Genomic DNA, 27,714 nt, shown 5'->3' on the forward strand with positions numbered 1-27,714 from the left:
CAACAGTTTTATCTACAAAGGCATTTTTCTGAGGCACAGGCCAACTTGGATATTATTACAATGAACTTACACTGGCCCAACAGACAACCTAACTAGAATATATGACAGAAAATACCCAGGTAATTTATCACTATGTGGAAAAGTTTGTGCAGAGGGACAATTATCTCTCTGCTCTCACAGAAATGAAAATACACAGTTCATAGTAGTAGTAGATTTATGCTTGCAAGTGGATCATACTGTAAGCAATTTACTAAATATCTTTCTTAATTCCTCCCCTTCTGAAATAGCAAATATCATCTAAAGAAAAGGCATATTTACCATGAAAAGATAACATTAAATCAACACAAACAATCTAGAAACATTATTAAATCTCAGAGAACTAATGTGGTCAAGAGAACATTTTTTGTTTCATATGCTAATATTGTTCCTAAAGACTATAAGCCACCCAGGTATTCTCATAATTAAATTGCTGGATAGAGAAGTTCTGGACTTTCCCCTCAATCCATTTGTAAAGAGTCTGCTTACAGGGTCTTTGAACCTCATGGTTTATGAGGATATAGAGTCTACATAATTAATTCATAGTTAGAGTTTAGAAAGGGCAAAGTGGTTTCATAAATCTGCTAGGTCATTTATGACAAACACATCTAAACAGAAACTAAGAAGATTAGAGATGGCAAACATATCTTGTTGGTACTTGCCAATGGGTGCCTTAGGAATCACTCACTAGGTAAAAGCATAACCCAGGAATAATTTTCTACAGACTAAAACATAAAGCAGACACTTGAAGCTCCATCTACCGACTTAGTTTGACTTGGCTACTGGGATGATGCTTCCTTAGAGTAGTAACCCCACATTTATTTTTTGGTCAGTTCTCTATGACAGTCTCAGTGGAAGTCCATCTCTTACAAACTTATACTGGCACTTCCATAAGGAACTGTGACACCCAGACAAATTTCAAGACATTAATGTGGATGCTTATATCCAAACCAGCAAACCAACCCTTTCACTCCGTTAAGTGGCCCCATAATTCTGGATGTCCTTGAATTCTCTGGGTACCTCAGGAACATTTCCCTTCTGAGAGTTCAATAGGCTCCCAAAATTCTACATTGTGCACATGCTCATCACAGACTCACTCTGAGCCCACCTGACCTCCTCAGAGATTCCTGTAGGACTCAATTTTGGAAATGTGATCACATTGGGAGCTTCTGGCTATCAGGTTTGAATTTGTTGACTTTTTCTTAGTGTAAGGTGAAGAAGGTGCCACTCTGGAATTGTTGCCTGGCCTCTGAGGGACAGCAACTCACTTGTCTCTTTACCTGATGGGATTCACATCCACAACTCTGCCTCACAGTCACATGGAATTAAAGCACACTAATTGCAGGACCACAAGGTAGGCTGGCATCCTCCAAGATCACACAGAAATAGGACTACTGTGCAAAAAACCCAACCCAAACAAAACAAAAAACCCCAACACAAAAACGATCAATCCCAAGCCACCCTAAAACAGCAAAAAAACCCCTGAGTTCAGAAGAAGAACAAACATGAAAGTACTCACTATTCTATTTAGAGTACTCAGGTGAGAGTCATAAATATTTGATTTTTGTCCTTGTAGCTACTATTAAAAAACAGAATTAAACAATCACTAAATAAAAACTAATTATCTCCCCAATGGGACTGAAATAAAGAAATCCCTTTTTCAACTGAATGTTCCAAGCAATCTGCAATAAAATCACAGTTTCATAAAAGACAGTTGTGAGAGAGACTGAGAAATTGCCTCAGCTATCCTTGGAAATATCTGTCTAATTGTCTCATTCCTTCCAGTGATGGAAATTCCACAGCCTTTATAGATAATGCATCTCCATATTTATCATCTTTAGTATTCAAAAGACTTAACTGAAACATCCCTTACAACACTGTGAGCCAACTCTCTACCCAACTGTCTGCAATAACCTCCTATATATTTGAAGATTTTTATCATGTGTTTATCATGTCTAAACTTTATCTTTTCTCAAATAAAAAAATCCAACTATTTCAACTTTACAATATTGGCTGAACAGACTCTCAATATACAAAGTCTGGCCTTGCTTGGTGTTTTCCTGCAAGGAGAGAGTTGAATACTCTAAGATTTAACAGGCTGAACAGAGGTTTCCAAGCACTCAGTTCTTATAAAACAAAAGCTGGGCCACAGCCACTTGAAAAGAGTGAGTCCTGTTCATTTTTTTTCGAAGAACACTACCTATCTAGCAGGTATAGAGTTTGGACCACTGGTGTCCTGGTCATTCTGTTCCAGCTTTCTAAGAGGAGCTCAAATGCAAACTTCTTTATTTCGAACTCTCCTAAATGGCTCTGTGGTCAACACAGAGCCTTTTTCGCCCTTTCAGATGCACATTTTGTCACTGAATACAGAGTTTGGCAATCCAACATTGGGTTTTGTGTTCTATTTCAGGTTCAATAACCTAAAATATAGTACATAAATATAATTTGCAGATATCAGAGATGTCTGTAGCAAACACTGGAACACAGTGACAACATCTCCAAGATTAAAATGACTAAGTCAGTTCAGGGCCATAAAACATAGTTGCATTAGTAAGGCCAGGCTGCCCTCAGGACCCTGTGCTCTGCTGAATGCAGCTGAACTGGTCACTATTGGGGATCTCCAGTTCTCTGAGACAGATTCTAAAGAAACAGAAGAAAGGCCTTGCCCAAATATTATAAGTATAGCTTAATGCCTGAGTCACAGGAACTCTGAAGCAGTACTAGCCCAGTTCAAAAAAGCACTCAGGAAGGAAAGTAGGTATAAGTCAAATAGGATGAAATCACGTATTTATGGTGTGCTTAAGTGCTTACCTAAATCAAGATACTTCTCCTGGATTTTGACCCAGTATGGTCAATATGAGCATACACTGTGATAGAGGAACAACAACCTACTGAGATGGGTGACAAAGGAACAGTTTGGAAGGGATTGGTAATCACTGAACCTCTAATTAAGAAATAAATCGCAGACTACCTAAAAGACTGCAAACTTCGTTTTCAGCATCTGTCTTTGAAAGTGATTTTAAAATATGCTCATCAACGGCATTTTAAATACAATTACATATTTTTCATTTATTGTGTAAAAGCTACATTAAAGAAGTGAGAGCAATTTCATGCTGAGATCTGTTGTCATTTGGATGTCTAGTGGCAGTTAGGTCTCTTGGCTGGTCAGACAGCTGCCAGAACAGCTCTCGTCACCATCAGCACTGGGATGATGATTTGGATTTAAAAGGGCTATAACTCTCACAGGGCATCAAGACAATATAACACAAAGTGATCTTGCAGGTAGCTGCAATCCATTATATTATGAATTTTCAAAAGTTTAGGCAAGCCTTGAAACTACCATGTGTTCAGTAGCAAGTATGTCATTAACATAAAGGATTCTTCACCTTCTTGTAATAGCAGATGCTGACCTGTCTTTTAAGGATTTCTATTTATAAGCCATAACACAATAATCACTGTAAGATAATTGTGGTAATACCTCATGATCATCATCACAGAGACAGGAGAACAGTAGGAACAGTACTAAGCATATAAGAGAGAACATTAAAATCTATTTATATCATAGTTTTAGCTGGGGTAACTATGTTAGATGACCAGAAAATATATTGGCTGTACAAGGCAGAGATGAGCAACCTGGTCAAGTGCAAGATATCCCTGTCCATGGCCAGGGGGTGCAGTAGATGATCTTTAAAGGCCCTGTCCAACCCAAACCATTCTGTGCTCCTGTGGTAGTCAACTGCAGCTTCTGAGGGGTTTATCTGAACAGCAATTTCAAGACAGTTCTGCCAAAGAGAACACACAATACTTAAAAAGGTGTCTACAGCAAACAGACAAGCACAGTGCAGGGAAGCCCAGAGTGGTGGAGGCTGTGTCACTCCTGAAATGAGCTGTCCCTGTGAGCTCTCCACAGGAGCCCAAGATCCTAGCACAGCCTTGTGGAGAAGTTCCATCTCAGCTGGGGTAATAGGTTGGGTGTGGTGTTGCACATGACACTGAATTTTAGCATGAAAGTTAGTACCTTCACTCAGCCTTTTCCTATAAAGTATAGGCATACACTTTATAGACATATCTGGGCTGACACATCCTTATGCACCTCTACCCTGCACTGTTGACCAGTGTAAAGATTCCATATGAATGATATTTAATAGAAACAACAGGTTTCCAAGAGGGATGCACCTCTAAGGTCCCAGGGATAGGCTGAATCACAGTACAGCATGCCTAACCAAACTATGAAAGGAAAGCTTTTATACATAAGAGATCTTTATTCCATCAGAAACTCATAGAGTTCACCTCTTTGCAGAAACTGCCCACCATGTGTATTCGTTGTCAAATGCTATAAAAAGCCTGTAAAGGTTTTTCAAAAGGTTGGATTTCAGATAGAAGGCTTTAACCTGAAGGGCAGCTAAGGAATGGAGTTACATTTTAGTGGAGAAGCCATGAAGCTTAGAAGAATAAGTGAATAAACTGGTATAAAACTTGGTTGGATTCTGTAGTGTGGCTCAGATTTCTGTCCAATAATATATTATTTTCTATTTTATGATTTAATATTCATCAGTCCAAGGATTTTTAGGTATAGAAAATCTGCTAAAAGATACCAACTGACATGCATTCAGAAGCTGAAATGCTATCAGACCCTAACACTATCTCAGTTTTTTCTTCTGAGAGGGAGCTTCACAAACTAATCCATTCTTTATAGATCTCTTAGAGGAAAAACCTTTTTTGGTCAAAGTTTTCTAATTGTCCAAAATATGTCAGAAAATATTTAGAAATAACAAGAACATCCAGTTCCTTCAAACAGAACAAAACATTTGCTATGTCCCTTACTACATCACTTGCTCAGATTTTAAAGGATTAAGACCCAGAGAAAACCAGGAAACCAAGAGGAGATAAAAGGTCTGTTGTTTATTTTGCTTTTCTCACAACTTTTTCTAATACCAACAGAGCGGAATCAACTACAATGAAGTGAACTGTTGGCCATGAAGATTTTATTTATCAATAGCAGACTATGAGAGATGAACAAGTATCTGGAATGGGAAAGCATCTGTGAAGTCTGTAATTTTATGTCTTCTCTTTGGCGCTCAAGAAATTAAGGACAAAACTCAAAACTCCAAGGTGAATTCACTAGGAGCTGATCCAATAGGAGGAATTCAATTTGTCAGAACAAACACAGATGCCTACATTTGAGCTGGCCACCCCAAATCTATTTTGTTCTCAATGGTGAGAAGTCACTTTTAAGGTGCAATCGATCTTACTACACAAGGGACATCAACAATAGGTCAAATGAATCTCTCCAAGTACATGACAAATGTCCAGATTTAGGTGAGATTAAACACATCCTTCATGTTTCTGTGATTAATAACAGTCATATAATAGATCCCACAAAAGAGTTTCTTCCAAGCATTAGCTTTCCTGAAGCTTAAGAGAAGAGTCAGCAGAATCATTATGTAATGATTTTGTAGACACACCATGACAATTCTGTCTGATAAAAATATTTGCCTGTAATATTTCATTAAATTTAAAGTTACCATGTAGCAGCTGTAAGAGGTTGACGGCTGCCAAGAGCTGTGAGATTGCTGAATAGAATGGTATTTCTGGAGCCGTGCCCAGAGTTGAGACAAAATTTGACTCATCTTCATGCATACATTTCCAATAAACCACCGAACTAAAATAAGGATTTAACCCCATCACGAGGTTCCAGTGATAGCATCTAGAGCTAAGAATTTATTATAGGATCAATAGAAGCTTCTATAAGCAACTCCAAAATAAAGGTGATCTTTCCATAGCTATATTTGTTGGAACGTTTGTGGTCTTGAGTCGTGTTCTCCCAGAATGCACGTGACTCAAGCACTGATTCAGTTGTTGGTAGCAGGATAATTATAATTTGAGCTCCATTTTGTTTCTTTGCATGACTTCAGAGCGTATTAGAAAATATGTCCCATCCCTGGAAGTGTTCAGGGCCAGGTTGGATGGGGTTTTGAGCAACCTGGTCCACTGGAAGGTGTCCCTGCCCATGGTAGGGAAACCTTGAAACTAGATGGTCTTCAATGTCCCTTCCAACACAAGCCATTCTAGGATTCTAAGATTCTTTGAACTACTTAAGTGGGTAGGAAATACTGTGGTTGGGAAGGCTATGTCTGCTATTTAGAAACTGTAGGATAAGAACTGAGTTGAATCAATCATATCTATTTTTGCTTTCATTTTCAGCTAACAATCTTCCCACAAAAAAATGGAGATAAAAAGATAAGAGAGGGAAACAAAGAGAAAATAAGAACATTGAATGACATTTACATGACTTCACTCTGTTCAGACAGTTTTATGTTACAGCATTTTATTCAGTCTTTTTCTGACCTGTTCAAACTGCAAGCTTCTTGACATCTATCCTGTCACTTATTGAATGCTCAGGAGCTTTTGAGCACAAGGGGAGTCCCAGCCTCAAGTGAGATTTTTAGGCATCATCATATTATGAACAACAATAAGAAACACCTTCAACAGCTAAGTAACTAATAGTCCATCTTTTTTTTTGATAGTTAGTCTTTCGATCTGAATGCTGAAGAAATCAGTAAAGAATAATCTGGATATGGAGATAAGAATTTTTTTTTTTTTTTTAAATTACTGGAGTATCACTTTTTCCAAGTCATCCATAGATAATAAAATAGATACTGTAGCAAAATACAGTCTTTTGTTATTACACAGTAATACAATAGTTTAGGTTATACTTACTATTTTGTGTAATTACTATTAAAATATGCAACATTTATTCTTACCACTGAGAAGCCAATGTGGAAAATATATCACTGATTTCAGGTTCTTGGAACAGTTTCAAAAGTTCTGGTTCAGATGACAAGTCAGCAAGGATCCTTAACTCAATATGAGAAAAATCTAGAAAACAGAGTGTTAAAATGAATCTACTGCTCTAAAACAAAATCATACCTGCATTTTAACCAAACTATCACAAATTAAAATGTAAGCCTGGAGTGTTCAATCATTTCTTCATGCTCAAAAAAGACAAATGCCTGTAAGAAGCTCATCCTGATGAAGTTACATTCCAGCTATGGATCACAAGGTGCCTGATTCCTTCATTATCTTCATGTGCCAATTAATCTTATTAGCTCTTTGTTTCTACTGACAAGGCTTAAATATCATCCAGTTCTGAAGCATAGTAAGGAGTACACATCATATAACAATATTAATTGATACTAAGGGATTTGACAACCTTGTAAATATGTCACCCAAAGGAGAGGGGGAAAAAGAGATGACAGAACTGCGAATATTAATATGCATGAGAACAATGACACAGACTATCTCACCTGCTGCTAAAAATGTACATCCTTTTTTTGAAACAAACAATGTTCTTGGGGAAATAGTTACTATGTCCTCTTCTTTTCCTAGAGAAGAGATAGGCATTTAGGTACCAAACACCAGTCCAAAAATACCATAGAAGGTTGCAAATGACTTACCAAGCACACAACTAACACCACAGAAATGGCAGTGCAAGCAACCTTGCAGAGTAAAAACTGCCAGCATCACACTTATTTCTGTATATCAGTCATGCACAACTCCACCATACTCATCCTCGCAGTACTGCTCACTTCCTTTATCAAATCCAAACCCTTCCCGAAACACGAGGTAACAAATATCTGCAATAACTAACATTATTCACGGATTACTTAATAAAGGAGGCATTCACAAAGAAGGGTCTATAAAAATGAACTTAAAAAATGTATTTTCTTATCTTTGAATACGCTGCAGCAACGTGTTAATAATCAAATTCTGAGTTACAGGTGGTAGGGGAATATGATATCGAGAACATACAGCTGTCACAGGCATCCAGATTGTAATGACAGAAATCCCCAATAATATCATGAAGCCACAATGGACATTGAAAAGGAACTAGAAGCTGAGGGCATCCTGGGAATACCACTTGATTTGGTGTAGAGAAGGATGGTAGTTTGAAATGTCACAGAATCAATCTAGTCAACATAAAAGTGGAAAAAATAAGTGTGTCTTGATACAGGAAAAACTTAGAAACTACATCTTTGAGAAGCACATATTATATAGGTTCATTAACAAAATTTCCAGGAAGTTTCATGTGCCACAGTTATTTCTGGCATCTCAGGTTTATACAGCCCCTGTTCATACAGGGCTTTTAAAAAATGCTTATAAAAATGAACCATGTGGATAAAATAAAGCTAATGTCAAAATTTTACATTATCTTCCCTAGCCTCCTGTTTTATGATCTGTGTTATTTCCAAAGCAGGAACTGAATAGCTGTGAAAAGGCAAAGCCTGCCCTTAGCTGAGAACCAAGCACCACAATGAGCAGCATTGCCCAGCTGTGGCTGCAGGCGTTCAAGGAGAGTTTATGTTCCAAAATACCTCTCTTATACTTGAATCTGCTCTTGTGGGTTTCTCTCTCTATCACTTTGGCTCTTGCTTTTCTAGACTTTACTTTGATTCTCTCTGAATCGTCTGCCTTTAATTTGCTTCTGTTAACAAAAACAACACACCCGACCAACTACTGGTGTTTAGTTGTACTAAATGGTTTAGGTTTAACACCTCCTCAAGCAAAGCCTCATGAGCTGAATGCACTCAAAATCATCCCTAGGATATTTAAGGGATTTAAGATGCATAATTCATCTGGAAAAAGAAACAGTGAGGTAGCCGAAGGAAATAAAAAAAAAATCTAAAAGTTTGTAACTATTTAGATCAATGTTGAAAGAGCAAATTTGTTTTCAGAAACAACCAGCAGAAGTAATCAGTTTAAATGATAATGTATAACTAAGCATCAATCATCTATTCTGTTTGTTAATGCTGGAGCTATTTGCCTGCTTTGAAATATAATATAACTCATTAAAAAAAAACCCACATTTTACCTTTTATGTACTGTTTCTTTGTAATTCTAACTGGATGTTTAGAGATACCTTGAATGTTCTACAAATAAGAAAAATAAAAATGCTTAGTAAGTGAAAGTTTATGAAAACATATTTTTGAACAGTTTAAAACCACTATAAGAACATTAGTGATACTAATGTCAACAAGTTTTTCCCATACAATAAATAAGATTAACCACTTCGCCTTTCAAAGGAATCTTCACACTCTGCATCTACAGCCACTTTTGAATATTTGCTCTTCCTTGACAACTGGAAGCTCCTAAGAACAATTTCTCACCGGCAGCCTTTCCAAATCCTAACCTCTGGATGCATCATGGAAGATAATTATTAATCCAATAAAAATAATTTTCTTCTTATTTTAACCTGTTTTTTTTGATACAGTGCATTACTTTCAAGAAAGGAAAACATGTGAATCCTGCCTCAAGGCTAAGGGAACAGTATTCTTCAGCCTCTAGAAATTTTTCCAATATCTATTCCCCCTTTTTTTGAAATGCATGATAAAATAAATAAGGAACTCTTTCTTGACTACAGCACATCAGTCCAGATTAAAAGTGAGAGCTATGTTTATCAACCAATATGGAGGAGTAGGAATAGAAGAAAATTTTTCTTTCAAGATCCGGGTTCACACACCCCCAGTAAAGCAGCAAAGAGACACAGCACAGCTTCCTTCTGTTATTTTGTGTCATTATGCCTCTTCATCTAGAAAGGTTAGAAACAAGAGTTAATGCATATCAAGCTGATTTTGTGATTCCATGCAATTAATTTGCAAATGGTTCAGGAATGAGATGAACATACTAATTGTATGTCATACGGGGAATTCAGAGAGTGGGAATAGTGGTATATAATTCCCAAATCAGAATGATCATTTTCTATGCAACTTTGAACCCAAAACTGTTATTTTAAACTTAAGAGGGATGTAATCAGACAGCAAAAGCTATTGAAATTTAAAGCAGAAGTAAAAGAACAGAATTCCCAAACCAGAACAGTATCGTTTCTAGTCTTAGTATCATCCTTAAAGATGTATAATTAAATGTATTAAAGCTGAACCCCTGCCACAGCCACATACAGAGAGAGACATAGGAAACTACTACAGAATATTCAGAATATTTTCACAGCATGGGAATAAACTAGGAACACTGCTCTCAGTCCATCCATACGAAATGCACAAAACTAACATTCCTATTGGCAACGATCGATTTCCACTGATAAGTTGGGGAGAATCAGAGCTTGTTTATATGAATAATATGTAATTTTAGTGGCCACGGTAGATCCTCAGAAGTTCAGAAAATTAAGTCCTTTATTACGTATCTGGACATGAATATGGGAGCCTAACTTTACACATATATTAAAAAAAAAACCACAACATTTTAATTCTGACTTACAGAATGATTCTGACAGTAGAGATAACTGCATGAACTTTTCATTGGGGTCTACGTTGGTATTGTGACATTCACTCTGTCAGATAACTTCCAGCACAGGTTAGAGTTATTTACAATGACTCTCACTGATTATTGTTCCTTATCTCATTCGCCTCAAAATCATAAACAAAGTGGAAAAAAAAGGTATTTCAAAATCTATCTACAACACAAAAATAAATCGCTATATTTGCTACCTTATTTTCATTGAGAGCATATGCACAAAGTCTGCTTCCAATGCAATTTTAAAAGTGTTACTAATAATTCTGAAAAACACTAGTAATTGCAAGTGCAAGATGTCCTTTCACTTGTAAATTAGTTAACAACTCATAATTTGAATAAATCTGCAGAAAAGAGGTAGCTCAAGAAACATGAAAGTTGTAACGCTCAACTTTAAGCTACTGGAATAGCTTATCACATTCCTCTCATCTAATTTTGGATGTCTTTAGGCAAGTGGTTGGTCTAAACTATCTGCCTAGAATCCCTCTACAGCCAGCAGACAAGGACAGGAATCTCCAGGGGGCAGCTCAATCTATCAGTATAAGACACACACTTACAAGTTGTCCTAAGATCCCTTTGGAGGTGACGTATTCTAAGATTTAGATCATCAAATCTGATGAGATAAATTTACTCTAGATATTTAAAAGAACAAAGAAATATGGAGACAATTTCACAAGAGCCTTCCAAATAGGAAGCTTTGCTTTGCTTGAGTCAGGTGACTGTTTTATTGTATCAGACGTGGAAAACTAATGTGGCTTTGATACATTAGCACCTTGGACTACATAATAATACAGCCTGTATTTTTGCTTTTAAGTATTTATTTCAAGTATTTATAGAAAAACCTTCACAGATCCAATTTGAGATCTGACAGTTATCCCCTATTTGTTAGAAAAGGACATTCACATCTTGCTAGAAGTTATAGAGAAACAAAAGTGCTCTCTCTGAAAAATCATGCTCCGACAGACAAATAGGAATATACTTGAAACACTGTGATAGAAAATCTGGTTATGAAAGTTAACTATTAATACTTCTGTTGATTGTTTCTGAGTGAGGGGGAAAAAAACCATTAAGCTATTCTAGTAGATGATTAACAAGAAGACTCTAGCATTATTAAAAAAAATATTAAAAACGTGTAAAAACCAACACCATAATCGAGAATTAAGTTAAAGAGGCCCCAATCGACGGAAGGAGAGATGAAGTCAAGGTCCCAGTTTCAAGTATATTTGAAAGGCTGTGATGATCAGGGGAGATTTCTGAATGCTGGAAGAAAGCAACTGTCACTCCTTTCTTCCACAAGGGCAAGAAGGAAGATGCAGAACACTACAGGCCAATCAGCTTCTCCTCAGTTCCCAGGAAGATGATGGAGCAAATAATCCTAGAAAACATCTGCAAACATATTAAAGTCAAGTAGATGACCTGGGTAGTCAGCACAAATTTAGAAAGGGGAAATCGTGCTTAACCAACGACAGCCTCCTGCAAGGCAGTGACCAGCTCTGTGGACGTGGGGAGAGCAGCAGATGTTGTTTACCTTGACTCCAGCAAGGCTTTCAAAACAATCGCTCATAAAAGCCTCAGAGAAGCTGATGAAGTGCAAGTTAGATAAGTGGACAGTGAGGTGGATTGAAACCTGGCTGAAATGCTGGGTTCAAAGGCCTTTGGTGAGTGGCACAAAGAGCAGCTGGGGGTCAGTCACTACTGGGGCACCCCAGAGGCAAATACTGCCCAACACCTCCCTCAGTGACCTGGATGACAGGACTGAGTGCAACCTCAGCAAGATGGCAGGCAATCCAAAACCCTGAGGAGTGCTTGATACATCAGGTAAGTGATTCAGAGGGACCTCAAGAGGCTGTAGAAATGGGTTAATCGAGATCCCACAGAGTTCACAGTCTGGAAAGCAGTTTTGCAGAAAAGGACCTGTGGATCCTGATGAAGAACAACTTGAACATGAATCAGCAATGACCCTTTGTACACAGGAAGGCCAACAGCATCCTGGGCTGCATCAGGAAGTGCATCACCAGCAGGTCAAGAGACTACTCAGAATGCCTGGCAGAAGAGTGTAATGAATATGGAGCCAGATTCTTTGCCACTGTTGCCCAATGACAGGACAAAAAGCACCAATCAGAAACAATTACAGAAAATTCCATTTAGACATAAAAAACCCCTTTTTACTGTGCCAGTGGTCAAACACTGGAAGAGGTTGTCCCAGAGAAGCTGTGAAGCCTCCATCCTTGGAGATATTCAAAACCCAACTGGACATGGTCCTGAGAAACCTGCTCTAGTGGGCACTGCTTTGACCAGGGGGATTGCACTAGACAATCTCCAGCAGTCCCGACAAAATTCAAGAATCTTGTGATTCTGTGATTCTGTTTTTATAGCATCACTGTAATTGATTAAGTCATGTATCCCAGTGACAACCTATTGTCTTCTCTCTACTTCACATGATTTCTGAATGAGATAGAATTGAAGTCTTTAATGGTATGAGGCAGTGGAAAGTCATAGGACAACTTGGTTTCATTTCCAAGTAAATGTTAAGGAAATATATATTTTTATATATATAAAGTACACTGGTTGAATCTCAGATCATGACAGGTAGAAAGCTGAAAAAACCTCACCCTACATCTGTACCCTTTACTTTTTCACCATTTTGTTGTCAGTAAAGCCCTTTTCTTTCTCCTCCACAAGTATTAAATGATTAAAGATTAAATTTGGTAATATAGTTACCAAACTTAGAAGAAAAAAAAGCACTGAATCCGATCTGCACTAAAGTCACTTTGAGTATGACGAACACAGACTGGTTGTCTTCTTCCTCGGTGTCCAATGCTGACACCTTTCTTTGGCAATGGAACTGCCACACAGGGACCTGGCACTCCATCAATTCATCACCTCTTTTACAGTTTCAGTTACTTAACACATTTTCCCAGCATCTAGATGGTTGTTGGATCACTGTTTTTTAGTTAAACCCTTTGGAAGACACCATGCTGGAAAAAAAGCAGGCATGGCAGAAAAAATTAAACCTCACTAGGAACACTAGATTAAAACTGTACATGTTGAAAAACAGACTGCTGATTTCTTTCCTCCTACCTCCATAATCACATTTTTTGCCACTATAATCCATCCTCACTGACAATTCTGGTATATCCCAACTAGTGTTTTAGCACACAACTAGAAACCTGTTTTCTTGGGTTTGAAAATGCTTTTATTAAAAGCTGTTCTACTTTTATCTGTTGTTTCAGGTGAAGAAATGTAGATTCCTGCCTATGCTGTTGCTTGTGTACACAGAGTCATTCAGAAGCAATGACAGACTTCACTTTGGCAAGGAGACTCAGAACTGATGGACTCTTCATGTCTCTGCTAAAGCCTCACAAACACAGCTTCAAGCCTTGCAAAACCAATGCTCTAATCCATAACATAATTCACCGTACTCAAGGAGAGTAGAATTATCAAGGAAAACAAAATCTAATAAAGTCAAACAAATATACAGTTTCCCAGTTTGATAAGTTTCATCTCAGTTCAGTCACACCTTCTTTTGAGCTTTCCATTTTTGGTATCCAAAATTCTACATCTACATTTCCCACTGATTTTTTTATTCCTTCCTGATTAAAAACCAGTATATTACTCTGGTTCTTTCAAAGCACTACAGTATACAGATATATACTGGATACATTACCTTTGAAGTCAGTGCAGTTAGACTTCACTTAATCACAGAAGCTGGTGGTGCATTTTAATTATTTTTTACTCTGTGTCAAGTAGGTTTGTGGATCATATTTCCTATATTATAATTCTCCTTACAGTTTTTTACATGGATTCATCTAACCCATAGCTCTCTCTTCCTCCTCCTGATATATATTTTCAGTAGCATAAATTGCTATTTCTTTGAGCAATTAACCTCAGCCAGCCCCAGTGACTCTCAGAATAGATGCCCATCTGTGTATGCAAAGCCATCAATAGCCATATACATATTCTTTTTTTTTTTACTAGAAAATGTCTCATTAATCTACTAACTGCTCAGAGTCACATTTCTAAATATCTGTGGAATGTGTCTGTCTGAAGACCTACAAACTGCAGGGAGGGGAACAAAACAATCTAACAGTTACTGGAACAAATGGGAACGCACAGAGGTGGTTGCAGACTTTTCTATGGATATTTGGTTCTGACTAATTCCCACACTGTTCTAAGGTCTTACTAAAAAATAAGAATGGAGACAAAACTGACTACTAAGATAAGCATATCCATTCACAAATGTATACAGGACAGATGTGTCATGAGGGAAGGCTAAAACCAAGAAGGAGTTAGACCAAACAGATACACGGAAGGAGTTAGATCAGGTGGAGTCACTCTGTACACGTCTTTTGATGTGGTGACTAACCCACCTGCTGCTAGTGAGGCACAGTGCCAAACATTAGACCAAAATAAAGGAATTAATTGTTGTTTTACTGTAGCCACCACTGCCAACAAATAGCAAAAACTAGTTGCATTTCTTACAAGCAAGAATATTTACTGGGACTGTGGTCTTGTTAGATTTAATTACCCTAATAGCTGTTGCTTTAGGAAACCAATTATTTTCTCATACTTGGGAAAAACCCAGATTTTCTCTTCCATTTGAAAAAAGTTCAGAGCTGCAAAATTCTAGTTTATCTCATGAAATGTAGCACTGCACCAAAAAGTGGAGCATTGTAAGTCCAAAAATTTCTGGAGTTTCTCTTAGTATCTTCTTCTCCAAAAAGTTTATGAAATTAATTAGGCCACAACTATTCTCTTTGAACAAGAACTTCACTCTACACAAGGAAACACAAAGCAAACTTGTAAATCCATGGCATCTCTTTGATGACTCTCATTGTAATACTTTTGGAGCAGAAGTAAGACTTTGGTCTGTAAGACCAGACTTCATTACAATGACAATAGATAGGTAGATGACAACTCCCTTGAGCTTTAAGTTCCATATTTCTGATTGGGTGGGGTTTTTTTCTTGTAGTGGATTTTTTTCCCATTTATTTCATTCTTCAGAATTGTTTCTACTCCTTCTTTTTCAGTTGTCTTTTTTTGCTCTGCATGGGACTGCACCTATTGACAAATTGTGCTCTCATAGCTCATTTAATCAGTCTGAGAAGAAATGTAAGCACAGGGTCAGTGAGCTACTTCCTTAAGCATCAACACACTGTTTGCTCCATTGTTGCAGGCCAAAGCTGCTGGAGAACCAGCAAGGAAAACTGCACCCTGCCCAGAGGAGCATTCTTCCAATGCAGAACAAGAAGACTGTGAATGCTGAGGGCACTTGCAACCTCGAATTCACTCAATTTGTCTGGCATCTCCAAAGTCAGAAGCAACTCACTCATGAGAAATTACACAGTAGAAATAATTAAAAGAAACCTCTTCAGATTTCCCTTTTGGAAAATTGCTGCATTTAATTATTGCCCATAGCAAGCATTTATTTATAATTGTAAAAGAATAAGAAGTTATATCTTTGACTTCTATATGAAACACAATTTCAAGACAGTCTGAAAATCTAATTTTTAAAATAGAGCATGCATCTCAATAAATAGAGAAAATAGGAAAATGAACAGGGTCACAAAAGCAATGCCAGCCTGGTATGGATGTGTACATGCATTCCTAAGCAAATCTTGACTTGTCTGAAATTGCCACCTAGTGGCTTGTTGAAAATTAAGGACATATATATTTTCCCTGCCAAAACCCACAGAATGATGCAGATTTCTGGTAAAGGATTTCTTCATTTTTGGTACTAGTTACCATTTTTTCAGCAGAGAACAATCATTCAAAAGTAATGCATTCCCCTCTTGCCTCAGCCAGAGCACAGAATTATCAAGGTTTTTTAAGGGGTTAGAAAAGTGGGAAATTTCGAAGCAATTCATCTCCTTCCCACAAGCTTAAGTAGCTTTCAAAGGGAATACAAGGGAAGAAAAAAAACACAACCAAAATTATTAATTTCTTTACTTCAGAGAGTTGGTCATAAGAACAGTGTATTGGATTTCCTATTACTAATCCTCTTTCTGCCCTGTGCTTTGAAATTTAGACCTGACAATGACCTCAGGAATAAAGATGTAGCAGGACATGAAAAAGGATTTGATGAGTGATTTTTAAAATGACAAAAAATATCTTATTTTACTAACTTAGTGATTTGATATGTTCTGTGACAAGTTATTTTGTCAAATCATGGGTTCAGCCCAGCTTCTTGGTTACATACTGACAAATTGCTAACCTATGCACAGCAAGCAAAGGGGTTTGTACAGACACAGCTCTTTGCATCTTTTAAGAGACAAAGAGTGCTTTTGTTTCCCTTAAATAAACTGACTAAATTCTATTACTCATTTTGTTTCACTTTCCTGAATGAAAATTAGAATATTAGCTCAGTTAAAATCTTCATTAATACGGGAAGCTCCAACTCTGAGATGAACTCCAAGAAGATATAAATTGGTTTTGGTGAAAAAGACAGAGCTAAGGCACAGAGATAACAACCCTTTAGGGGCAGCTGGAGCCAGCAAATATTGTATAGTTGAAGATTAGCTGCATATTATGGCTTTAAAACAAACAGCACCAAGGGAATATTGTCCAAAGGTACAAATACCAGACCTCTAAACACACAGAAAATGACAAGATTTCCAGGCTGGAAGGATTTACTGTCTAAAGAAAAGATGTAACAACTGTTTTACGAAAAGGGTAAAATTTAGCATCTCAAACAAGATTGTTCCACATCCTGAGGAATTTATGGAGCATATGTTAGCAGGGAATTCCTCTTAAAAGGCTGTGAACGGGAGGCTGATGGAAGGAGTTAAAAGAAACCTAAGTACACAAAATCTCTTTCTTTGGTCACAGTGAGGAAAGGACAATTCCTGATTTCACTGAAGGGGTCCTTAACAGTAAGTTCCTGAGAGCCTCAGCCAGCAGATGATTGTGCTGGTACAGGAGCACTAAGGACAAGGCCACGCAGGAGCCAGCAAGATGAGCTGTGTCCTATTCTGTTCATCTTCAGTGACACTTACACAAACCACTATGTTTTTTCACTGTTGTTCCCAACTCGAGAGAGTGCATCCATCTCCAAAACTCTGCCTGAAATTTCATGAAGTTTCATGAAAAGCTGCTGAGGAAATAAAGAATTGGCAAATTTTCCACTCACTAACACAGAAAAAAAAAAGAGTTGTCAGAAAAGAAAGCTGAACATAATAGGGTTGAAAAGCTGCTGAGATAATTTTCCTGAAATTCTTTGCAATGCCAATGACAGAGCTTTGGAAAATCATTACTGTGTGAAAACTGGACCAACCAAGACAAGAGGTCTCCTTTAATGCACCTAACTTTTGATATTCCCCTATAAACCATTCTCTTTTTATCATTCTTCATTTCTGTCCCCTTCGTATTTTTGTATTGTCAGATCTCTCAGATCTTTTGAAGTAATTTTTGCTGACATACAAATTGAAAGAAGACTGTACAGCAGAAGAACACTGTACAGCAAAATAAACTATTTAAATACTTTTGTTATGCTACAACATAATGAAACTGATGGAAGTGAAATGAAAATGCTGAGATCAGAATTAGACTATATTTTGTCCTTGCAAAAAGGAATTCAGACATTAGAGGAATATAGTAACACTTCTCACTCTTGAGAGTTTGTAAGAAAAGACATAACTTGTGTGTCTGAGATTTTTATTTTAATTGTCCCCTCAGAACATAAGTTTCCAAGCTTTCAGTATTTCCTAATGTGTGTACCCAAAACTCCTACTAATGGAGTACTTCATATGAAAAACAAAACAAATTTTCAGGCAGAATTTCTAAAATCTTAACTCACAAAAGGTACCACCAGAAAACTTAATAACAAATACGCACACAGATACTTAATATAAATATTACATATATTTGTGCACATTGCTGAAGATTCAGTCTGATCAACTGCCTTACCTACGAGAAAATGAGCTCAGTAGGACACAGGCTCTGTTACATCCTCAGAGCTTGCACAGGTACAATGACTGTGTCCAGGGGAGACATCAGGGGATGCTGCACATGCCAATATCAGGCATAAGGAAAGTGCTCAGCCAGGAATTGAGATGTGAATGGATAAACAGTGAAGAACAAAGACTGTGACAGACTATGAGTGAATGGCACTAATTGTTTCTTGTAACCAAAACACCATGTTAACATTGCTCTTAAACTATTCTAAAACTACACAGAATCAGACTTAATAAAATTCCAAGAGATACAACAAAGTGCATAGATTAACTCCTGTAACAGAATATTTAGTAATAGATATTACTACAATCACTTTAAAACACCTTTGATTTGTAAGGTAGTGAAAGTTACATTAATCAAAACAAGTCGTTTTTTGGCAAAGAGGATGCTAATTTTGTTTCTGGTTAGCTATGTGTTCCAGTCACACTCACATTTTAGAGAAAAATAACCTGTCAGTAGCTCTAGTTGTATTCCACCATGGATTTGTAAAACACAATCAGGGCATAGTTTTGGCTTCTGTCTGCAGCACTCCCAAAACATTGCTCACAAAGGCCACTCAAAGGATAAAATGAATCAGCATATAATCAACTATCTTAACCCAGCCCACTCAACAGCAGTAGATGCTTAAGTACTGAAACTTAATTTATACATAGTGTATTGAAATGTATTATCTTCGAATTTTAATGACACAAGTGGAAATATGCAGTCCATCATCTCTCTAGCACAGGAAAATTCTAGAGGAACATTTTTTTTCCATTCTACATTTCTACAAATCTAAGCTTCTCTGAGGATTTTTTTTTCAGAAACTAAAGGAGAGTGAAGGAGGAATTCAGCCTCCATAGTCAATATTTCATAATGTGCTAAAAATACTGAGGCTAATATTACCCCAAGTTGTATAGAATCTTTCATTTTTGAGCTGTCAATTTTAACTGCTCTGTTTATTTCTGTGCTTATGTTCAGTTTGTAGAAGAAATCATGACAGACTATCTTATCCTGCATAAATAAAATGCAAGTATTTTGTATGTTATTACTGCACAGAAGCAGATTTATATGGCTTTACATTAATAATCCCAAATAGAAGAGAAGTTATATACAGGATTTGAACTGCTCTTGTTCCTATAGAATTCCAGCCCAGATGATGCTACAAGCTTTACTGAGCCAAATCATGCTATCAAGTGTAGTCCTAGTATTGGATATACCACCCTCACCATGAGATAAATGAATGTATCCAAATCAGGAGCATCACAACAGAGAATGCCAAAGACCTGCATATATCACAGAAAAGGCCACTGTTTACTCGAGATGCTAAAAGAACAAAGATCTATAATGAAGAAACCTTATTTCTTGCATTTGGATAATAAATCAACACGATGATGTTCTGGAGCAGCAGACACAAGTGTTATGAAATGACCAAGAGTGACTTTCTATACTGCAGTTGTCACTCTAATACCTCAGAACACTCCACTGTAATGTTAAGGTAGGGTAAAATTTCAGTCTGAATGCAACTGGACTGAACTCTTTTCAACATGCCCATTCACTCATTTTTAAGTACAATTTCTCTGTCATGAAACATCAACTGTGATGGGTGGGGAAGAAAGAGGAAACAGAGAACTTCTGTCTCTAACACTGTAAATACAGTTTCTTTAAATGCTAAAGCCTTCACTGAGACACCCTGAAAAAAAAAAGCAACAAAAGAGGCTGTAAAAATATCAAAACTCTACTCATAAAATGAGATACTATTTTAGTGCTATCAGTGCAGTCATAATCATCATGTGACTCAAGAGTATTGGAATAAATCTACCAAAAAGAAACATGGCACAAAAATATGTTCTGGATGCAAGAGATGCTGGGAGAACACCAACAACCACAACAAACAGGATGTGCACTCTGGCTTTCTCTAACAGCACATCAGCTCCTCTGAGCAACAGTGGTTTGTACTGGCTAGAAAATACAACACTAAATTGCTTTGATTCAAGGGACCAAGAAAACACAGACATTCTCATGTCTGTTAAGACAATCTACCACTATTTTAGTGAAGCCCATGCTTAGGTAAAAGCATACTTAGGTAAAAATTATTTTGTTAGACTAGGTGACCTTATAGAAGACTTTTGACAAGATGTTTTATATGAACCTGTCATGTGTCTTATGTGTGTCTACCCCCAGTGCTTTACCATAAATATACTCAAAAAAAAAAAGAAAGAAAAGAAAACACACTCTGATATCGATGCAATTTCAAGACCCATAATGTCCATCCAATTAAACATTCTTTTCAGTTGGATGGTGTATGAAAAGAAGTCTACAAAAATTATGTTCCTAACAGTGCAGCTTCAAAAGCAGACAAGTTATTGGTTCACTTCTGAGGAAAAAAAACAAAGATGCAATTACATCCTTGCTCCTAGACTTGTGTCTGGCTTCTCACATTGTAACAGCTCTGCCAAACTTCCTAAAAGCTGTGAAGGAAAGGGACAGTGGTAAAATGGGACACTGCAAATTTCCTCATCACTATTAAGACACCTCGTAGAACATCCTGTTTCTGTTGGAATCCAATTGTGACTACAGACTTCAAACTTCCAGAAAGAGTATTTGTAGGATCACAGATCAGCCTGTAGCTTTAATGAGGCCTTGGACAAAATGCCTGAAGGTTGAGAGCTGTCACAATAGTTTTGGTAACACAGTCCTGTCAATCCACCCTGCCAGGACTGCACAGGTGGGTATGCTAAGGATGTAAAACGTACTGGGATAGTGCCATGAAAGAGAGACAAACAGGCAGCATCTCATCCACACTGCCCAGAAACAATCCCAAAACTATGCCAAAACTACATTTCTGTTTTATCTCAGAGAAAATTAGTCCATTCACTCCAAAAACCAACCCAGGAGGGAAGTAACACAGCTATAGTATGGATAACCAGGAATACTGGTTTGCTAAGTTAATTGACAGAAGAGTAATTTTTGATGGCAGTTGCTCAGAGGGGTCTCTACTTCAAGACATTGTCTTTCTCGTTAGAATGAAAACCAGATGGGTAATTTATTATTTATGTTCCAAACACTACCTACAGCACACATTTGCTAATAAACCAGAATGCAATTCTCTATCGTGAATTCCCTACCAGAAAATCTTATTCATGTCTGTTGAAGAAACTGAGATATAGTCAATATTTCAGGTACTTTATGATCCTTCTTTAAGCTTGTTAACATTCAATATATCCTAATTAGTTTCCCCTTCGAATTACATTCCTGCTTTCCAAATTAAAGGCTAACATGTTTCTTTGACTGACAGGTAAATTATTTTATTTCTTTGCCTTTTTGGACAAACTGTAAAAGCATTTTTCCTGGGGCGAAATAGGAATGCTTTTTTATTTTTTTCCACTTGTTCCAAGGAGGTAAAAAATTTTATTTATCTTCAGCATAACTTTTTGTTACTAAAAGGAAGGAAATGCCCCCTGAAGCCCAGCACTTTATGCTTTTTAGTTTAATGATACAAACAGCTTCTGAAGTAGAGACGCATAAACTCATTAGCAGCATTTCGGTTCTCTCTGCTGCAGAAGCCTGGAGGAAAGAAACCTTAATACAGAATATCTGATCCTAGCACTGAAGTTTACATCTTAAACCAAATTATAACATCCAATTTTATGCAATCTTTATATCTCAAATTAGGATTTCTCTCTGTTAATTCGGAAAGAGGCTCGGTCTTAATTGGCTTTATGCTCTTCCACTTTTGTCTTGACTTATTTTTGCTTTAAAACATGAGAGGTTGGAAAGAGGTTTTCAACATGGGTCTGGAGAACATAAACAAGCTTTTATGAATATCATCAATATATTTTATAGGAAAGTTATCTATGAGCAATATAATAAAGGAGTATCCTAATGTAGACAAGACTAGTATATTTATACAAAAAGTAATTTAAAATAACATATTCAAACAATAAACCTAATTAAATTCCCCTAATAGTCATAAGCAATCCATCATGGAGTGGAAAAAATAACTAGCCTATGGATATGTTACAAAATTATTTGACTGAAGAATTTTAGGGTTCATATTTACTTTTAGATACTCAGGTTCCATGGAGTAGCAAACAGAGAACTACAATGCTATAGGCAGGAGACTACCAGTATCAAATGTGTCCCTACTCAAAAATGTACTACAATAACACTTTGTTATTTGTGAAAAATGCATTATTTATACACTACACATATTGTAGAAGAAGAAACCAAATGAGAAGAAAGGGAGTGCACAGTTAAACTAAAATAGATGAATATATGGAAAGCCACTGCAGTGAAGTTCTGCTAAGAAACCCCCTCGAAGTTGCTACAACACAAAAGTCATAAAAATTCATGTGAATAAACTTATCTATCGAGAAAAACCCACATAAAGCCAAAAATATACATCATCCATACATCAGATGTGGATCTGCCTGAAAGATCACAGTAGAGTATCTGAAAAAGAAATCCTGCTCTGTACCTAATGTCTAGTCATTTCCCCTTAAACCTATAAGTAAATCCTTCCTGGACTCCATTGAATGCCTTAAAGGAAAGAGGACAGATAGATTCACTACCTTTACAAAAGAAAAGAAAGATAAAGAAATCTCTGTTTGGAACCTCATCTCTCACAGCCACCGCAGCAAATGGGATGTTTTTTCTGTTTGAATTCTCAGTGTATCTGATTCACACTTATCTTTTGCTTTAATCACTTCTTAAAGCATTTTAAAACAGTTAAAAATAAACTACCTCAGCAAATATTCAGCCAAAACTTGACACAATATCATAGTAACTGCAAAAATATCTTCAATATTTATGATTTCTGGCAAGAACCTTCCCAATCCTTTAACACTTAGCAAAGTGACTGGGCACTGCAGTATATCTTCTATATCAATAAATGATTCAGAAACAGATGGTATAAGTTCCATAAACATTTCAAACAAAAAAAAGCTATGCCAATGTTTTTCCTTAAAAGGAAAAGCCAGCCTTAGGCAACCCTGAATGTTAACTTTAGCAGCATTATTTCGGAGAAAAACAACTTTTAAGAAAAATAGCTTTCGTGTCATTTTTACCATGATGGGCCAAAGGTCACTCTATATTGTATGTGGTTGTTCAAGACAGCTGCCTGTTCAGCTCTGACTCAGAAATGCCTGTGCATCACATCACAGAATTCAGCAAACTGGGACCTTCATGATCATCTTTTCCGTTCTCTCCCACCACTCTCTCCCATCTGGGTGCATGAGATTCAAGAGCAGCAGTAACACTTCTCCACTCTGTTGTTAATTCAGAATCCTAAACACTGTTTTTCACTCAGCAAAAAGCACAAGCACTTCCTAAAAATTGTTTGATGACAAATTGTACGGAAATAGGCACCATGAGGGTAGGAAGATATAAATGAAACCTGAACTGTGAAGGCAGGTGAAAGAAGAGCTAAGGAAGTCACCAGTATGGTGAGGGTGAGAACCTGCCAGGATAGGTTTCTGCCACAACTCCAAAGTCACTATTCCAGGTAGAGTTTGCCAGGAGCCTCATGAACCCACCCACGCCAAGTGTTCACAACAAAAGTAACGTGTCCAATTGCTCCCACACAGAGCTGGGGAAGACCTTTCTCTCAAGACTGCAGAAAGCTCCTAAGGCCATTTGTACCCAAGAAGCTTAAGGCTGGGACATGCACAGACAGATACGCAGTACCCAAACCTGCATGGATAAGAACTGACAATACTTTGGATTCCCCCTGGCCTTCATGAGCCAAATCCCATCTCTGCATCTGTTGCCCTTCCCCCAAAGGGCCAGAGGCCAGGTCTTTGCTAAGAAAGGCCATGATTAAACCAAACAGAAAATATCCCCAGACAGGCAGTCACTACTTTTCTTCTTATTCCTGTACCTAAGCCTTGGCTTGAGCCCTTGAAGCTCAGCAGCCCTGTCTCCTCCCACAGCAGGTCCTGTGCTCTGATCCATGCAGCCATACCCTGTGACAGAGCAGGCATGCCAAGGCCCTTAGCAGTCTGTACAGCCAAAGGTCAGCATGCTTCCCAAACTCCCAGAGAAATGGGATCATAGAATACATTCAAATATGCCCTTTGGTGAAAAAAAAAAAAGAAAAAAAAAGAAAATCCAAGCCTGTAGCACTCCAGAAAGCCAAATAAAACACGTTTCAGGCACAAGCATATACACGGAGATCATTATAACCAGAGCCAAGAGAGGAAGCACAAAGAGCCCACGTGTCACAGCCATACATACAAGCAAGACCTCCAGAGCACCAGCAGTGCCAGCTTAGCCCTGTACTGTTATGAGGCCTGAACCTAAATCCCAGAAGAAAAGAACTTCCTTCTTTTCTGTAATACCCACCTTCCAGGCCTCACTGATCCTTTACAAGTGGCTCATGAACACCAGGAATCCATTACAAAGAAGTATTCAATGGAAGTCCAGAGGGTACATGCACAGCCCACAATTGTACCTCTCTACTTCAGGTAATCTTTATTCTGATGCACAGATAACAGAAAGTATTCCTAAGAACAAATGTTCTAGAGTAAAACACCCATTTAACATGCTTTTTCTGTCCACCATTTAGACACAATACAGCAACTGCTAGACTTGCATGAAAACAAACATTTCTTGTGTTAAAAATATTACATTAATTTTTCATTTCAATTAAAATGTAAATCTTCCAGTAGTGTCACTTACAGGATGTTTGGCTGAAAGTCTGCCAGTCACAGTTCCTGTCTGATTCCACGTAGAGGAAATAAATCCCTGTAATCAAGTAAAGTAAAAAATTAATAAAAAAGGAAAATTATGAAGACACAGAGCTAAATTTTATTTAACATAAGTACCAGTAATAAAAATGCACTGCAATCAGAGCTATAAACCCAAAAGTTCTTTTGAACTTCATAATTTTCCATATATAAAAGTTCTTAAACTGTAAACACTTCAATCCTTTTACGATTTTACAAGCTACTTTATATATTTCTACCTTTCTCATGCATGTTCGTAATCCATCCACATAAGTTGATTTCATCTTATGAACCTAAAATACATAAATTTCAAAATAAATGCTTACTTATAATAATAAGAGAATTTTTAAATGAAAGATCTTACTTTCCAAATGAATATAAACTGGTTTTGTAGACTTTTTTTTTTTAAAGTCAGTTTTATCTTAGTAAATAATGGCTTTATACTCTCTAAATATAAGTGCTCAGTTCTAACCTGAAGTCAGGACTTTGCAGATACTAGCAAATGAACTATTGGAATTGATTATTTTGCATCTTACATCCCCAGGTCGACAAACTACACAAAAAAGCCACATACAAAACCCCCAAACAAAACCAAAAATCAAAACCATACATAAACCCACACTTGTTTGTTTGTTTGTTTGTTTTAATTCCTGGAATTAAAGAAAAGCCAACTGAAAACCCACTCAAAACCCAAATGTTAAGTGTGAGAACAGACTAACTAGGTTTTGGATTTTCAGGAGGCTTGTCACCCAAAAATCCCCCATAACTAGTTATCTCCTTCACTTTACGCAAAGTATTTCTTCAGAACTCAAAAAATAAATGCTTTGCCCTAAGATTGTGCTTTATAGCACTGGACAAATTTCACATTGCAGTTTTCCAATTATTTTATGAATATGTTCTCTTTCTTGCTAATTGTGCTTCAATGCAACTACATTATGTGAAAAGATCAGCTCACCTGACGGTACTCTAAAATTATCTTAGGCAAAGGATGAAGATCTTGCAATTTATTTAGCTGCAAAATCAAGAACATAAATTACTGGTATAGTTCTCTGTTAAGTTACATTATTAAACAAACCTTAACAGAATGCATTTTGGAGCAAGAAATTTTCTTGACAAGCTGAAAGGACAAAATATTGGCTAAAGAATTATGTCCTTCAAGCAAGGCCCAAGGAAGCCTTCATTCCTTCCTGCCTTCATTAGGAAGGCTGGAGATGACTCCTTCCCATTTCATTTTCCTTTTTGTATCAGATAGAGACAAAAAGCCATGCAGACATAAAAACTTCTCTACAACAACTTTGAAAACACTGGGGTATGATGTGTGTGCGTTACTTACGGTTCTTTGTTTATTTTTTGTGCTATGCAGCATCAAAGCAAGAGAGAACATGATAAAAGTATAAAAAATAATACATATACGCACACACACACATTTATACACACACAGTACAGCAGGAGAATTTCTCCTGTTCATCCCCTAATAAAAGTTCCAGGAAAACTTCATGAGAAATTGAAATTGTCAAATCCCAAAGCAATAAAATAAAGTATATTTCTGATCACTTTTACTGGAAACTGCAAAAAAATCTGTTAAGAAAAAGAATGAAATTATTAAAATAGAGATTGGATATTTATAAGTACAACAAAAAAATATCTGGAACTACAATAGTCCAGTCTGAGAAACAGATGCAACTGTACTAGAATGTACATTTAAAAGCATTAGGTTTTTTTCTTGCTACCAGGGAGAGCCAAGATATTAAGAGTAACTCTGGTATTTATCTACTGGAAGGTTTCAGCCCACCTTTCTCTAACCAAGTCTTGGCAGTTATTGGAAAGAGAATACTGGACTAGCACTCGTATTGCTTTGATTACAACAATAAATCTTATGTTCCAACAAAAAGATGACATGCATTCTATTTCACTGGTCCCTCCCATCTCCCAAGGCTCTCTGTCACTCTATAAAATTACATATTAGATCTATGAAACCTCCTTCTTGTTGAGTAGTGTGGGGGTTTCATGGTTATACTGTTGACATTACCTGAGATCATATATGGTAGTTCAGACACTTGGTTGAAAAGTGGTTCTAAAGGAATTTCTTCCTTTAGAAACAAATGTTACCTTTTTATCTTCCCCAGAAATGTTCTCCAGAACTTTGACTCCCATGTAAACTACAGCAATACAATTGTGGCAGCAAATCAGAAACAGGTGCAGCTGGACAGAGGCTTTTTCTGTTCCAAGAAGGAATTCCACTGCTATTATTATCTTAATAAAATGATCTTTTAATGATATGTACAAGGGGACTGAGTGGACCCTCAGTCAGTGTGCAGATGACACCAAACTGGATGGGAGAGCTGATCTGCTGGAGGGCAGAAAGGCTCTGCAGAGGGATCTGGACAGGCTGGATCAAGGGGCCAAGGCCAGTGGTCTGAGGTTCAGCAAGGCCAAGTGCCTGGTCGTGCCCTTGGGTCACAACAACTCCCTGCAGTGCTACAGGCTGGGGGCAGAGTGGCTGGAAAACTGCCCAGTGGAAGGGACCTGGAGGTGCTGTTTGACAGTGGCTGAACATGAGCCAGTGTGTGTGCCCAGGTGGCCAAGAAGGCCAATGGTATCCTGGCCTTTGTCAGCAATAGTGTGGCCAGCAGGACCAGGGCAGTGATTGTCCCCCTGTGCTGGGCACTGGTGAGGTCACACCTCAAATCTTGTGTTTAGTTTTGGTCCCCTC

General features: G+C 37.4%; 1 protein-coding gene across 1 annotated transcript in view; it reads right to left on the minus strand.

Annotated features, from left to right (window-relative positions):
- POLN (DNA polymerase nu) overlaps positions 1–27,714 on the minus strand; it is a 93,590-nt gene that overhangs the window by 46,258 nt on the left and 19,618 nt on the right. The window contains exons 13-18 of the mRNA XM_008920939.3: positions 25,957–26,013; positions 25,241–25,294; positions 24,955–25,020; positions 8,909–8,966; positions 7,344–7,421; positions 6,801–6,915 (exon numbers count right to left, since the gene is read on the minus strand). Coding sequence (XP_008919187.2) covers positions 6,801–6,915; positions 7,344–7,421; positions 8,909–8,966; positions 24,955–25,020; positions 25,241–25,294; positions 25,957–26,013 — 428 coding nt within the window. The remainder of the gene's footprint in view (positions 1–6,800; positions 6,916–7,343; positions 7,422–8,908; positions 8,967–24,954; positions 25,021–25,240; positions 25,295–25,956; positions 26,014–27,714) is intronic.

This window comes from Manacus vitellinus, unplaced genomic scaffold (genome assembly GCF_001715985.3).
Source record: "Manacus vitellinus isolate BGI_N305 unplaced genomic scaffold, ASM171598v3 scaffold_0_pilon, whole genome shotgun sequence".
Taxonomy (NCBI): Eukaryota; Metazoa; Chordata; class Aves; order Passeriformes; family Pipridae; genus Manacus; species Manacus vitellinus.